Source organism: Exserohilum turcica (genome assembly GCF_000359705.1).
Source record: "Exserohilum turcica Et28A unplaced genomic scaffold SETTUscaffold_8, whole genome shotgun sequence".
NCBI classification, from domain to species: Eukaryota; Fungi; Ascomycota; class Dothideomycetes; order Pleosporales; family Pleosporaceae; genus Exserohilum; species Exserohilum turcicum.
Window position 1 is genome coordinate 596,657 of NW_007360299.1, and position 14,237 is coordinate 610,893.

General features: G+C 46.2%; 3 protein-coding genes across 3 annotated transcripts; all 3 read right to left on the reverse strand.

The window, feature by feature from the left end:
* Positions 1-6,869: 6,869 nt before the first annotated feature.
* SETTUDRAFT_165862 (uncharacterized protein) lies at positions 6,870-9,039 on the reverse strand. The gene is made up of 6 exons (XM_008032664.1): positions 8,900-9,039; positions 8,803-8,846; positions 8,628-8,721; positions 8,524-8,578; positions 7,361-8,453; positions 6,870-7,308 (listed from the first exon to the last, which is right to left on the reverse strand). The coding sequence occupies exons 1-6, from the start codon at positions 9,003-9,005 to the stop codon at positions 7,162-7,164; spliced, it is 1,539 nt and encodes a 512-aa protein (XP_008030855.1). The 5' UTR covers positions 9,006-9,039; the 3' UTR covers positions 6,870-7,161.
* Positions 9,040-9,405: 366 nt separating this feature from the next.
* Positions 9,406-10,624, reverse strand: SETTUDRAFT_165863 (uncharacterized protein). The gene is made up of 3 exons (XM_008032665.1): positions 10,383-10,624; positions 10,254-10,325; positions 9,406-10,200 (listed from the first exon to the last, which is right to left on the reverse strand). The coding sequence occupies exons 1-3, from the start codon at positions 10,602-10,604 to the stop codon at positions 9,730-9,732; spliced, it is 765 nt and encodes a 254-aa protein (XP_008030856.1). The 5' UTR covers positions 10,605-10,624; the 3' UTR covers positions 9,406-9,729.
* A 586-nt stretch (positions 10,625-11,210) lies between these two features.
* Positions 11,211-13,087, reverse strand: SETTUDRAFT_174109 (uncharacterized protein). The gene is made up of 4 exons (XM_008032666.1): positions 12,871-13,087; positions 11,737-12,793; positions 11,509-11,685; positions 11,211-11,461 (listed from the first exon to the last, which is right to left on the reverse strand). The coding sequence occupies exons 1-4, from the start codon at positions 12,936-12,938 to the stop codon at positions 11,309-11,311; spliced, it is 1,455 nt and encodes a 484-aa protein (XP_008030857.1). The 5' UTR covers positions 12,939-13,087; the 3' UTR covers positions 11,211-11,308.
* Between the last annotated feature and the right edge of the window lie 1,150 nt (positions 13,088-14,237).

A 14,237-nucleotide genomic window follows, 5' to 3' on the forward strand; every position in this document is an offset into this window, starting at 1 on the left:
AATGTTACTATTCTTCTTATAGCATAGGCACGAAGTGGAGCCGCTATAGCTAGAGCTAGACAATAAAAGGCAACAGCAGAAACTAGCCAAACAGCTTTTAGATGAGCAGAAGGCAGCAGAGATCGCGGTTAAGCTACAACAAGCCGTAGAACTAGCCTAAGCAGGCATAGCAGTTGCTCAACAAGAACAAGAGAGACAGGCGAACAAGACTTGGAGAGAAGCGCAGAGCTACCGAGTAGGCGACAAGGTATGGCTGAAGCTCGATCAGCAGTACAGCACAGGGCGAAGCTCTAAGAAGCTCGACTGGAAGAATGCTAAGTACACAGTGGTTAAGGTAACCGATAGCCACTCAGTCCAACTAGACACGCCCCCAGGCCCACACCCTGTTTTCCATGTCGATTGGTTGAAACTCGCTAGCAACGATCCCCTCCCAAACCAGGTTCAGAACGACTATCAGCCACAGCCACTACAGGTAGACGGAGAAGATGAATGGGAGGTAGAGGACATTATGGCAGAAGAGGTACGCCGCCGTGGGAGAGGGCGTAAGCTATACTACGAGGTGAAATGGAAAGGGTTCCACCAAACGACGCTTGAACCAGCTAAGCTGCTAGAGGACGCTGAGGCAGTAGATCGTTGGGAAGCATTCACGGAGGCCAAACGAGACAGCGAGGGCCGCCTCCTAGAGGGGTTTCGGAGAGGCGATGCGGTATCCCCTAAGGAGGGGGGTATTATAACGGGCTGAACGCCCTTTGGATAGCTCCTCGATGGAATCTCGGGCCAAGCTGCGCGCGCACCATCTGAACTACGTTCAGACCGAGCAGCGCTCAGACAACGCGCTCAGATACTCCGGCATAACCTTTCTCCGATAAGTAAATAAACACCACGTAAGCAGAGTAGATAGCTCCTTATCGAATACAACCTCTTGTATACCTCGCGATTGCTCCCCAGAGCGCAGCCCCTTACAAGTTGAGAGAGATAGGTAAGCTACTTAGATAACTCCTATATATAATAGTTTAAAGCCTAGTCCTTAGATACATCTATACTATTAAGGTTACTCTTCTTAGTTAACTATATAGTTACTTAGTAAGATAGTGACCTTATATATACTAGAGAATAATTATCATCTATTTTATATAGTAGCAAGCACTTCTTAGTAGATAATATTATCTTATACTACCTCTTTCTAATATTCTTATACTAAAGCTAAAAGGTCTAGAGGTTAAAGTATGTTACACGGGGTTGGGTGCTGATACTTCTCTAAGCTCGATCCGGGTTAGGGCGAGTGAGATGGTGTGAAGAGCGCCGTGAGGTGGTTGTCTGGCGATGCAGTGGAGTGGGCGTGCTTGTAAGATAGATAACAAAAGGTTTGACAATCCCTAATCTATATCAAATAGACTAACGAGTATCAATCTTGTGAAGTTGAGTAACTAGTAAGAAAGTACAATTTGAGTTGACCACAACGAGAGTAATAATGAAATCCATCCATCCTTATATCCTCATTGCTTCCAGTCCTGCCATCAGAACTTCGACCTGCCATCACTGATAGTTGTCTCCACTTCTGATGGCTGCCATCACATACGGGTCCTGCCATCACTAATGGCACCGTCTTGGCGTGATGGCACATCACGTGACTTGGCCCCGCCACGTCCATCATTTCCCGCTAGTATCCCAAGTGGCTTCCTAACCACTATACCATCAGCACAGGGAAGGAGATCCTTTCTGTTGTTACTTGTAACAAAGTAGTATTTCTGATACTAAAGAGGTTTCTTAAGTCTATATAAGTAGTACTAGGACATAGTCTAGCGTATAAGTAGAGACTATGTTACAAGGTAACAGGAAGGATTCTCTCCTTGACAACGGATGGAAGGCAAGGAGCCTATGGACGTCCACGTCAGAAGGTAATGATCAACGCGGGGCGTGGTCACGTGATTTGGCATCTCGCCAAGACAGGGAATCTGGAGATGCCAGTTCCTCAGGGGATGCCAGGACATCTAGGGATGCCAGCGACATCAGAGATGCCGAAGGCTGGGACAGATGTCAGGACCAGAGGCAATAGGTATAAGAATGTGTCGGATCTCATTATTATACTCGTTGTGGTCAACTCTTTAGAATAGTTTATCTCTTACACAGATTGATACTAGTTATTCTATCTTAGTATAGAATTAATTGTTCATTCTTTTGGTTAAATCCTATAACTCTTTTCCACATAGCACTTCGCAAACAATCACACGGACTACCGCTTTAGTCTACTCGCCCTAACCCGGACTGAGACCAGAGAAGTATAGCCGACCCCCGTGTAACAGACTAGTATTATAAATTTATAAAAGAAGGTATGCTTATCCATTTTACTATTAAGTATTGTGCCAAGGCACAGAGTTACTGTAACTCTTATGCTAACTACGCACTGCTTAGTTCCCTTAGAGAAGATGAATTAGTAGCTAAGTCTACAAGAAAAGGAATTAACAATATCTCTTAGAAAAATCCCTACTTAAAGGCCTAACTTCTTGTGTTTTCTCCCTCTCTCCCCTCTCTTAGTTACCAAGATAGAGGGGAAGAACTTATTATTCTATTCTACTTACTAAGAAGATATTATAGTTCTTTACTACACCTTTATAAATAGCAAAGCCTCAAAGGCTATGTTTCACTCCTTAGTAGATAGAATAGCTAATACGTACTAATAGCAAAGATAAGAAAGATAGTAATACTACTTAGAGTAGTAGTAGTAGGAGTGCCTCTAACTCTAAGAAGAAGAACTAGAACCTATTAGAGAAGAAGAGAATAAGGTTTATCTAATTTATTTAGAGTAAGCAAATATAAGCTATTAGAATGATAGCTAAACTACTTTAAGGAGATAAGTATAAGCAATATTAAGAAAATATAGAATTAAGTTTATTAGAAAAGAAATACTAATTTATATAGGCTAAAAAGCAACTATGTAAGAAATACTAAGCTATAGAGGCTATTAATAAAGCACGTAGTTAGGAAATGCTAAGCTATAGAGGCTAATAATAAAGCATTTTGTTAAGAAAATAGAAGAAAAGAGGAGACGTTAGCATAGACAAGAGTAAGAGAAGCTCTAGTATACTCTAACTATTTAAACAAGCTAGGTTTTAAAATATTACGTTTTAAAGAATAAAGAATTTTAATAAGTTAGAAATCTTTCTAAGTAAGAAGCTATATTAGTTAGAAATCTGTCTAAGTATAGTTATTACGCTCTAAAGAATAGGGAATTCATGTAAGTTAGAAATCTATCTAAGTAAGAAGCTATATTAGTTGAAAATCTATCTAAGTATGGTTTCCTATATAGGGCAGCAGTAACCCAGTAGAGAAGTTACTTATTAGTTAGTAAATTTTTCTAAATCAGTAACTTTGCTATTAGCAATATAGCTTTTATAGAAGAAGCTACTCTAATAGTAGAGAAGGACAACATCTATATTATAATTTCTAACTAAATGAGTATAGCAAACACTACGTTAGTAGTGGCTATAGCCTGCCCTAAGCATAGTATCTTATCTTTTAATAGTACTAATATCATAGAATTCTTAGAAGAATTTAAAAGGCAGGTTACTAATGGAGGTATTACTATAGCTATAATAGTCTGTATTGTCCCTAACTACCTGTTAAGTAAGAATAAGTTATTATCAAGAACTTTAAAGAGGCTTCTTAGATATATAGATAAAGATTAGAAGAAGCTTAAGTTTAGTATAAAGGAATACTAAAAAAACTAAGACACTTTAGTTTTAATAGAAAAGCGCCCTTACTTAGAAGCCTATATCTAGGGAAGCTTAAGAAGATAGCCTAGACTTAGAGAGTACTATACTTACTTTACTACTATAGCTAACGCGTGTGTAACTAATAAGATAGTTCTAAAATCTAAGCTTAGTGTACTTTTCTTCTAAGGCTTGCTAAGAGAGGATAAGGAATTTGTCTTTTACTTAATAATAGCTATGTAAAGGGCTACGCCAGAGAGGCATGACCTACAGGTCACATGGCAGTGAATCACATGACTTTAGTCACGTGACTAAATGACGTGGTTCGTTACGTACGAACAAGCTTAAGTAAGGAGGAAAACTAAAGGTCTGAGCGTTCGTACGAGTAACAACTATAAAAGGAGGGCCCTCTAGATAGTTCTTTTCTGTATCTTTCTTCTTCTGTACAATAGGTGAATGCATACTCGTTAGTTAGGCCTCTCTCGCCCATAACAAGCTACGCGTATAAGAGATAACTAGAGTTTTTATAATTTAAAGATTATCTACGCTTTTCTTAAGAACTATTATAAGAAGAAAAAAAGTATCTAGAACTTATATAGCTTAGATTTTAGAGATTCATAGCACAAGATAAAGAGGCTTATTAAGTCTTAAAAATCTACTAAGAAATTAAATAATATAATAATAGTAGTAAAAAAGGTATAGCAGGCTTAAGAGAAAAAAGAATCCTCTTGACTAGATAATGTAAACATAGAAGTAGATAATCTTATCAAAGTAATAAGGAAGATAAAAGTAATAGTAGAGGTGCTACAACTCATAACCACCTACCTCAACACGTCTTAAATACTGTTAAGAGTAAGTCTTGAGTGGGAACAATATAAAGCTCCTGGTGTCAAGGCTCTTGGGTTGGTTTTCGCGGATGAAGCGTCAGAGATATGAACAAGGGTTTAGCAGTATACAAACTGTATTGTACTACTGTACTCGTAACTATTAAGTTAAACACATTAAGCTATAAGGGTTTAATGCGTCTGCTATATACTAAGTAAATAAAGTGATCGTGTACGATCAATAAAGTGATCGTGTACGATCATAGTCCTATGCTGATCTTGATTGGCTGAAGAAGGTGATCGTGTACGATCAATAAAGTGATCATGTACGATCATGCCGTGATTGGCTGTTCGGCTAACTGATCGTTGACGATCAGTCACGTGACTGCGGCGTGGCATGTAGGATTGCGGCGTCGTGCTTCTCCTTCGCATCCTTCCACTGATTCTCTGCCCTTGCTCTGGCTTCCTTGTTTGCCTAGTAGTCACTGGCCGTAACAGATACTATCAAGGAGCCGACGAAATGGCGTCTAGCCTGTTACACTTTGACTTACGAATTTAAGTAAGAGCTTTACTAGCGATATAATAACCTTTAAGTAAGTATAAATAATCATTTAGAGTTTAATTAAAATTAGGTAAACTAGGTTTTTCAAATAGCTATAGCTATTACCATTACTTATATAATAGTAAAATATAAGCTTTAATATATAACTATAGTTATAATAGTATACTAGAAGTAATAAAGTAGTACTTATTATTAAGTGCTATAAGGTAAAGTCTTAATAGTAGTAAATGCTTACGCTACTATTAACTGATAGATTAAAAATAAACCTAAAAAAGCTAGTAAAGCTACTATATAGAGGGCTTATCATATACTTATCAAGTAAGTAGCTACTTTATAATAAAATAAAATACTATAAATTCTTATTATATAAGTAATTAATGCTTCTTTAATTACTTTACTATTCTAATATAGAATATTTTTATATTATTACTAAAACATTAGCTAATTTAGATAGGCTTATAGCAAAAATTTGCGTTAAGCTAGTTATTTGCATTAAGCTGGCTAGCGCCAACCTCTGGTTGGCGTGTGGCGCGAATACACACTAAATTATAGCTCCATTAGCTATATTCTATTTTTTCTAAAGAAAGATCAAGATTTCGTCCTACCTTACCTTTCTTTATAATATATATACGGGGGGGAACTGTTCTTGTACATACATATATACATTGTTCTAGCCTTGGAATCGCAAACTCTGCAAAAAAAAGTTAGGCATAGCATAGGAATTCACAATCTGTCTTGTCTGAAAATCCGTGCGAAAGGAAAACTATGAGTTGTTGTTTTTTTTCCTTTTCACGTTGTGTTCGCTTGTTTTACTTGGCTGGCGCGCGGTTATTGTTTTCATAATACAAAAACGACAACGTGGGAAAGCTAAACTAAATTTGATACTCTTAGAACTCATTCTTGATCTGTTTATTTCTTTTATTGTAATTATTATTAGGATTAATACTGTCATGAACACACACACACACACATACACATATACCTACAAACCCCCATTATACCAGCCAAACCCTAAACACACGACCCAACACCAAGTCGTCACACCAAAACGCCCAACCACAGCCTCACACACACACACACACACATACTCCCACGCATGATCTCCCCTTCCCCCCCTATTTTTAGCCCACAAGATCCAAGATGCACAACACACCCACACCTGTTCGCCAATTCCCAGCCAAAGCTCTAATTTAGACATGAAAATTCAAGCGAAGTCGGTAATACCCTCGTGGCGTTTTACTTACTCCACTATCTCTCTCTCTCTCTCTCTCTCTCTCTCCCCATCACTGTATCTGTATCTGTGTATGAAGCCAAGTGGAGTCAACTACATAAAGTGGGGGATGGGTTGGAGTCAAAGTGCAAGCAGCAAGTGGACCCCCCAAAAAGTAAAAAAAGTAAAAAAAGGCGTTTTTAGTTCGGAAACCTAGTGGCACCGTGTACGTCTCAATGGGTTAGAGAAAAGCACGGCATTGGGTGCAAAAACACGCGACATGGCGCGCGCGGGACATGAGTATGCATCCAATCACGGGGCCTGCACGTGACTCAACTCGGGAACTGATATGTTTTTTTTACATCTTTTTTTATCGTCTCTTTTGTAGTTTTTTTTTCTTGGTGTTCGCTATATATATGGAATTAAGGAAACGATGGGGAAGCGGGCTGGAGCTAGTGGGGGGGAAGGGCGGGGAATTCCTGCCGGTGGGCATTGAATGAGGACTTCCAAATCATGTGTGAGGCTCTGATATGTGTTTCTCCATAGTTTTCTTTTCTTTTTTTGCATTGCATTGCATTACAATATGCCCCCGTCTGCTACATGCTGTACAAGGAAATATCTTTTTTTCGCCTACAAACGTTAAAAAGTCCACCACAAACATGCGTCATCATCGCCTTCATTCACGTTCCGCCTTAGCACTGCAAGGAGCACGAGTACTTTGTCCAGACAAACGTCTCTTAGCATTCTAGGGGACCCGAAATGCCGCTAAAGAAGAGGAAAGATCTATGGATATCAAGAAAAGAAAACAAAAGGGGAGATAGTAAACGAGGTCGTGCGCAGAGACGGATTCGAAATTTATGCCTTCTCCTTCTTCTTTTCCTTCTTGTCGTGGTGGTGGTGCTTTCCGTGCTTCTCGTCCTTTGCGTCTTTCTTGGCCGCAGCCTCGGCCATGAGCTGCTCGAATGCCATGAAGTCGCCCTCTTCTTCGGGATCGCGCTCAGCCTATTCCATGTAAGTATTTCAATCAAAGCCAGGAAACAAGCAAGAAACATACCTTCTGGAACATCTCTCCAATGATCATGAGAGCATGAGCTCGCTCCACTCGCTTCTCAAGCTTGACCTTCTTGTCGTTGAGCACCGCGTCGCACACATCTCGCAGCACGCTCTGAATCTCAAACTTGCTACCTCTCCATGCAGCGGCCAGAATCTTTCCAGTGACCTTCTTTTCATACTCTGCCTTTTTCTCGTCGGTCCATGCCTCGCCACCCTGCTCTTCTAGTTTTGCCATTTCTTCCATGGTAAGCTGCGCGTCAATTGCAGCCGACATGGTGGACCAGGTGTCCTTGACGAGTGTGCCCTTGTCCTTGATGCGGGAGAAGAAGCCGGAGATGCCAAGGAACTTTTGAGATTTGAGGAATGAAGAGGCCTTCATGGTGTAGGTAGTGCCGATTGCGTGGAGAATCTCAATACCAAAAGATTCCATCTTGAGATTTTCAATCTCCAAATGTATCTTTTCCTTGAAGGCAGCAGTCACGTCGGTGGCCTTGTCTGTCTCGGTCCATACTGAGATGCGGTCATTGAGCTTCTTAGCAAGGTTGGCAACTCGTTCGTCGCGGATCCTCTTTCGCTCCATCTCGTAGGCGGCCAGCTCTTCCCGCTGCTCTTTGGTGAGACCGGCCTTTCTCTTCTGCTTCTCCCGGAGCTCCTTCTCCGCATCAGTCATACCCTCGGCCTGCATGCGGGCTTCTTCCTCTGACTTGTCCATGATAGCGGCGCGGATTGGAATGCCTCGCGGCTGTGGTGTGCTTGTTCGAGGAGGTAGCGGTGGGGGTTGTGCAGAAGTTGACGGTTCGGCGGCAGTCTCAACGGAAGCTGGAGCTGCTTCAGCGTAGGCAGGCGGTGCATCTGCTGTGTGCGCTGCCGCGCGCTCAGCTGCTGCTTCGGCCTCCTTGGCTTGCGCAGCAGCACTTGGGCCCGTTGTCTCTGTGGAAGAGGCCGGCGCGGCGGCTTCGGCTCCTTCTGTCGTGGGGGCCTTTGCGGCATCGACTCTCTCTGCCTCTGCTTGAGCGGCAGCTTCGGCCTCCATCTCACGCTGTGAGATTTCCATGGTCTTGGTAAGATCCTTCATCAACGATATCTCGCCGATCCTGCAAGCGTCAGTTTTTCTGCGCCTACTCCGGGTATCTCTGCAATCTCTCGCAGGCTAATGTGTCTTACCAGTCTACGAAGGCCTCTCCACCAAAGATCATGGTGAAGAATTCGGCTGGATCCTCTGTGACTCGTCAGCGTGCCGCACCATCACCAAGAACACATATCCTTACCGAATCCACTGCTAGGCATAGCTCCCTCTTTCCCATATTTGTCGTATGCCGCTCGCAGCTGCTCGTCGCTGAGTATCTGGTATGCCTCGCCAATCTGCCATGCCGTGAGCCCCGCAGTTCTCTTGTATAATCACGCCGGGCCGTCGCACGCCGCCGCTGGGATAGGTATACATACTTCTTGGAATTTCGCATGCGCCGTCTCATCGCCGGGGTTCTTGTCTACCCTCGAGTCAGTCGCTAGGTCGAGGAAAGTAGTCGTTGCGGAACCGTACCTGGGTGCAGCTTGATGGCGAGCTTGCGGTAAGCCTTCTTGATTTCCAGCTCGGACGCTGTCGGCGGGACGCCAAGGGCATCGTAGTATGCTGTTTCTACGACCATGATTGCGGATGTGTAAAGTGGAGGGGTAGGTGGTGAGCAGTCTGGGCCAAAGCAAATATAAGTTGGGCGCGCGTCGGCAGGCTGCTACATGCCCGCCATGAGCGAAAATCACTGCACCGCCACAGCCGACGTCACTAACGCTAAGGGCGTACGGGCACATTTTGCAGGGCCACTCACCCGGTTTCACACGCACACAGACCAGCACTGGCGACAAGCCACCCTCGGACGTATGTATGTATACGCTTGTCGCCGCAAGAAACGGAACGAGCACCACGGGGGCGCGCACTCTTCCACATGATCAAGCCCCGTCGCGATTCCTGAACCCGCGCCTCCGCGCCCTCTCTTCTACCACTTTCCATCATGGCCGGACCACTAACAATGTCAATCGCACACTGGCAAATGCGTTTATTTTTTTTCATTCATAGATATGTCAGATACCGGAGTTTGTCTATACAAGCTCAGAACTATTCACCCACCTCAGGTATAACCGCCATGGCCGAATGATTCATGTGAGAACCCCATATCACCCTTCGCCATCCCATGCAGACGCCATGCTAGAAACTCGGTCCGTATCATGAACCGTTAGTGAGATACTTTTGGACCAAACAGGGAATAAATCGAGGAAATGCAATCCAAACGTGGAGTGCGTACTATGTCCGCAGACAACCGAGGATACCGCAAGGATACAACGTCATGTCGCATGCTTGAAGTTGTAATGAGTCCCTTAGACACTGAACTTGGCTTTCGCGCGAGTGCTGCCGGCATGGGCGGCGTCGGTGTGTCCGGAAAACTCGACCACGTCGTTGTCCTTGAGCTGCAGCGCCTGCTTGAATCGTCTGCCAATCTTGAGCAGAACCTCCTTGCCCTGCTCCTGTGTCCTTCCCTTGCCTCCCTCACCGGGAATGGCGCGACCAACGGAACGTGTCCAGAGGCCGATACGGTAGAAGCCTCGCCTCACGTTGACAACGACACCCATGACTTCGTTGTCATCCTCATCCTCGAGGTTCTCGCCGATGGCAGCCAGCATGACGTGCAGCCAAAGCGCGTCGATGTTGATTGCCTTTTTATCTTTGAACTGGAAGGCCCACTTGCCGCCGTGCTTGTTCTGTGAGTCTTCCCACTCGGGGCGCACACCCTTCTTGAAGAGATGGTAATCGGACTTGAGCGCGAGGTCGGATGTGGGGGTGATGTTGTTCTGGATACCATGTTAGATTGTGCACGTTGCGCCCGCAGTCCAAAGTGGCTTACGTAGATGCCCCAGAACTCCTCAACAGAGTCGAACGAGATGACTTCCTTCAGCAGCTCGGCCCAGTTGTCTCCCTATAATGGGGGGTTAGCAAGAATGCATCAGTTGGCATAGACAAAGAAGTGGCGTACCTTGCCGCTCGGGGGCTTCGTGAACCACAGTGTCCATGTGTTCATGAGCGGGTGCTTGACGTTGAAGTTCTCGGGATCATGGAAGACGGTGCGGATCTCGCCCTCGTTTGCTGCGTTGCTGCTGGACTCGTGGCCCTCGCCGGAGTTGTCGGTGGGCGAGATGGGAATCGTGTCCAGCGGAACCTGCTGGTTGCTGTTTGTTGCTGCTGCGACTTCGGTCATCGTGGCGGTGTTTGTGTCGTGTTTTTGCGGGGGGTGTAGTCTCGTGGGGTGGTGGGAAAAGACTGGGAGTGGTGCTCGAGGCCGCGGGGGAATTTAAGACGGCTGGTGGTGGGCGGGATGAGGTGAAGGCGGGGCTGTCGCAATCGCACCGGGCGATTGTAGCGGAGCGTTCGCGGGAATGTGCAGCCTAGGGAACTACGTGTAGAGAAGGGGCGAGGCGAAAGCGGCTGTTTGCGGCGGGTGTGTCTGTCAGGAAGAATAATGCAGTGCAGTCGCAATTCGTGTGAGCGCTCTGGTCTTGGCACGCTAGAGACCCAAGTTTCAAAGGTGTCACAAGCGGAGCGCCAGGGTCTCAAACAGCGACGTGGAAAACAAAGCAATATGCAGAGCTACCCAGAACAGCCTGCCTCTAGTGCTTACGGCAGGCCCAGATGCCGCAAGAAAGGAACCGTCCTAGAGACTGCCTTATCGTCGAGCCGAGGGTGGACCTGCGCAAGCACCCCTTGACTTTCAGCCCAACCATGGCCGCAAACCACCACAAGCAGCAAGCAGAATTCGACATGTGTTATGACATCACGCTTCAGTCGCAATGTCGCCTGTGACATGGTGCAGGATTAAAATTAGTACTATCAAACTCTATACTGGCCTTGGCTCATCAGGGGCTAATATAGTACACATGGGCATTATCGTGAAACAAAATAAAGCTAAAGTTCGCTCTTTTCCACAACAGTCTCCAGGACCTGCGTGACTTGCGCAGGTGCCTGACTGGCACCCATGTTGAGAACCTTGCTGATGTCCTGTCTCGCTTGGGACCAGGCAATGTCGAAACGGGCGCCTGCAAGCCATGCAATGCCCAGCTGGTAAAAGTTAGCGGGACTCGAGTGCTCGTGAAGAAAGGACATACCATGAGCGTCGTCATGACAAGAACAGTTCCAACCACAGCTGCAACGACATAGATCAAATCCCAGTTGGCTTCCGAGTCCTCCTTGCGCTTCTTCGCCGCTTCTTCTATTGTAGCTGGTGCTTTCCGGTCGACGGGTGGCTGTTGCGATGGGAATATCGATTCGATGAATTGTTCAATCTTGACTGGGTCAGTAAGAGACTCGCGACGCAGCCTTCTTCAGTTACTTACTCTTCCCAATGTGATGCTGATCTTCAGGAAGTTTGGATCGTGCGGGTTGTTCTTCTTGGCGATCTTGCGAGCATACCGCCTGAAAACCTGACAGACGAGCTGCAGGTTCTGTGTCGACTCAACCATCAATTGGCACGCCTCCCCCTTGGTGATCTTGACGTTCTTCTGGAAAAGAGCGTAATTCTGGAAACAAGCCTCCAGCGTCGCAATGGCCATGGATTGGGGGATCGCGCAGAAGTTGAACACACTCTGCTCTCGAAGACCAGCCAGGTAGTACAAGCAGTCGTCGGCGCGGGTCAAGGCCGTCAAAATCATTTCTGAACTGGCGTTCAGCGCCTTCTGCTTGTTCTCCGGCTTGAACAGGTCTTCGAAATTGTCGACGTGCTTGGACCAAATCTCCTTGGGCCAGAATCGGCGTCCGTCGTCGAAATCCTCCTTGATGTCGCGCGTGATGTTGACCTGCTGGAGGAACTGGCCCATAGACTCCATGAGCTCCGGCTTCTTCAGCAGCGCTTCGTTTGCCAGTCCAGCCTCAACGAAGAGGCGCGTGCACCCCTCGCCAACCAGGCCAGCGACATAGTGGCAGTACAGCTCATATTCCTTGATCGTCTTGACACCGGCGTTGAACTCGGCGTTTTTCGCGTAGTCTGCCATTCCGTTACCCATGCGCTTTGTGATGTCCTTGATGATGTCTTTGTAGGCTGGCTTGAGCTTTTTATATTCCTCAATGACCACGTGAAACTCGACTAGCAATTGCCTATCCTTTTCATTGGGGCCATTCTCCGTGAAGTTCCAACCGTCCTGCTCCAGAACTTCCTGGAAGTTGCGCAGAAGAGGCTCCTTCTTCTGTAGATGGAGCGTCATATCATCCTCGATTGTATCCAGACCACGCAGGGCCAGGTAGAATAGCGTGACAGGCACCAGAAGCTCGGGGTGCAATTCGAGGATGACGGCGGTAAAACTTCGACTGGTCAAATGGAGGAAGTGGAAGCATCGCTTCAGGGACTCGGTTTCTTTGGCTTCGTCGCGCTCGTGTACTGGATTGTGCCAAACTTTCCTAGGGACTATCAGCCATGTCGACCACGTGGACAGTATTGCAGGCGCATAGTAGCTTGCGCAGACGGGCTTTCGTACCATTGAATGATGGAGCGCAATTCACCAGGGTGGCCGACGTAGTAGAGAAGGCTCAAGGGACTGGGCATGATGGGCAGGTGGCGGTAAAGGAGTCGTGGGATAGCGTAGAAATTCGAAAACAGCGTTATGCAACTGCAGGCAAGACGAATGCCAATTGGGTTGTAACGACCACAGCACCAGAGCAAGTGTAGACTGTTCAAAGCGTCGCAGGATGAGCCCCTGTCTTGTTGTTGAAAGAAGTTGTGTTTGTCTGGGGGGGCTCTCCGCAAATTACGCTCTTTGGACCCTGCGGCGCACGGCCTTTGCGATCAACTGTCCACGCGCCAAGTCTTGGTACCTATGTATACAGTACATATCGAGCCCTCCTAATATACAGAATCATCAGCACAGCCATCAGCACAAGGTCACTGCCGCTATCTTAGGAGGCTGGCGTATGTTGGTGTGTGAGATCCTGCTGGTAGTTCTCTCTCATCAGACTGCGCGCGAGTCATTCTAGGGGCAAATATTATCTAGTCTAGATAATCGGCTACGTATCTGCATTGGACATCGGTATATTATTCAATGACCGGGCCTATGCTTGATTTTTGACCGCAGCTTTGAAGACATCTCGGGACGGCACAGTAAGGGGGATCCTGGCTCCTTACATTCGTCCTGCCCCTCCAGTTTTCTTCTCTCTGGCACACTCTACCAAAATTCATCAAAAAAATATCTATAGTACGCGGAATGACATCATGAAACGCGTCGGCCTCCGAGGAGTAGGGCTGACAGGGTCCTGCAGCCCTGCGTTGACATTATATTGAGAGATGATTAGAGCGAGGAGGGTACAGCGGCCATACCAAAGCAAAGCAGAGGGTGTACACCCCACACTTGGTTGTGATAAAGTCACTATCTTTTTGAACTTATTATCAGTCATTTCTTACTCAAGTAATAACGCAATCTGGCAAACCTATAATGGCGCCACACGTGCGCTATCGATAAGCCCAGCATACCTTGCACGCCCACGTGGATACTGCCAGAACAAACCATCCTACCATTCAACAGTCATGGCATCAATGCAGACTGCGCCGGTCGCCCTACCACGAGTCGCAATCACCTACTGCACGCAATGCCGCTGGATGTTGCGAGCCGCCTACGTATCATCCCTCCCTAAACTTCGCCAGCAATCTTTACTAATACGCACCCAGTTCGGCCAAGAGCTCTTGTCTACTTTCGGGACGCAAATTGGTGAAATAGCCTTGATACCTGCAACTGGCGGGCTCTTTACCGTCGAGCTGGCAAGGCTCTACCTTTTCATGACCTCAGTTTACAACAGCTGACCTTGGAAGACATACCTCCCACCCGTGGAACAAGGACAGACTGCTGAAGCA

Coding starts and splice junctions, on each gene's coding strand:
- SETTUDRAFT_174109 (XM_008032666.1), bottom strand. CDS start 12,938: ATGCCCAGTCCCTTGAGCCTTCTCTACTACGTCGGCCACCCTGGTGAA. Junction 12,794..12,870: donor TTGCGCTCCATCATTCAATG/GTACGAAAGCCC, acceptor GATAGTCCCTAG/GAAAGTTTGGCACAATCCAG. Junction 11,686..11,736: donor TCAGCATCACATTGGGAAGA/GTAAGTAACTGA, acceptor GACCCAGTCAAG/ATTGAACAATTCATCGAATC.
- SETTUDRAFT_165863 (XM_008032665.1), bottom strand. CDS start 10,604: ATGACCGAAGTCGCAGCAGCAACAAACAGCAACCAGCAGGTTCCGCTG. Junction 10,326..10,382: donor CGAAGCCCCCGAGCGGCAAG/GTACGCCACTTC, acceptor CCCCCATTATAG/GGAGACAACTGGGCCGAGCT. Junction 10,201..10,253: donor AGGAGTTCTGGGGCATCTAC/GTAAGCCACTTT, acceptor CATGGTATCCAG/AACAACATCACCCCCACATC.
- SETTUDRAFT_165862 (XM_008032664.1), bottom strand. CDS start 9,005: ATGGTCGTAGAAACAGCATACTACGATGCCCTTGGCGTCCCGCCGACA. Junction 8,722..8,802: donor CGCATGCGAAATTCCAAGAA/GTATGTATACCT, acceptor ACGGCATGGCAG/ATTGGCGAGGCATACCAGAT. Junction 8,454..8,523: donor GGAGAGGCCTTCGTAGACTG/GTAAGACACATT, acceptor TGACGCTTGCAG/GATCGGCGAGATATCGTTGA.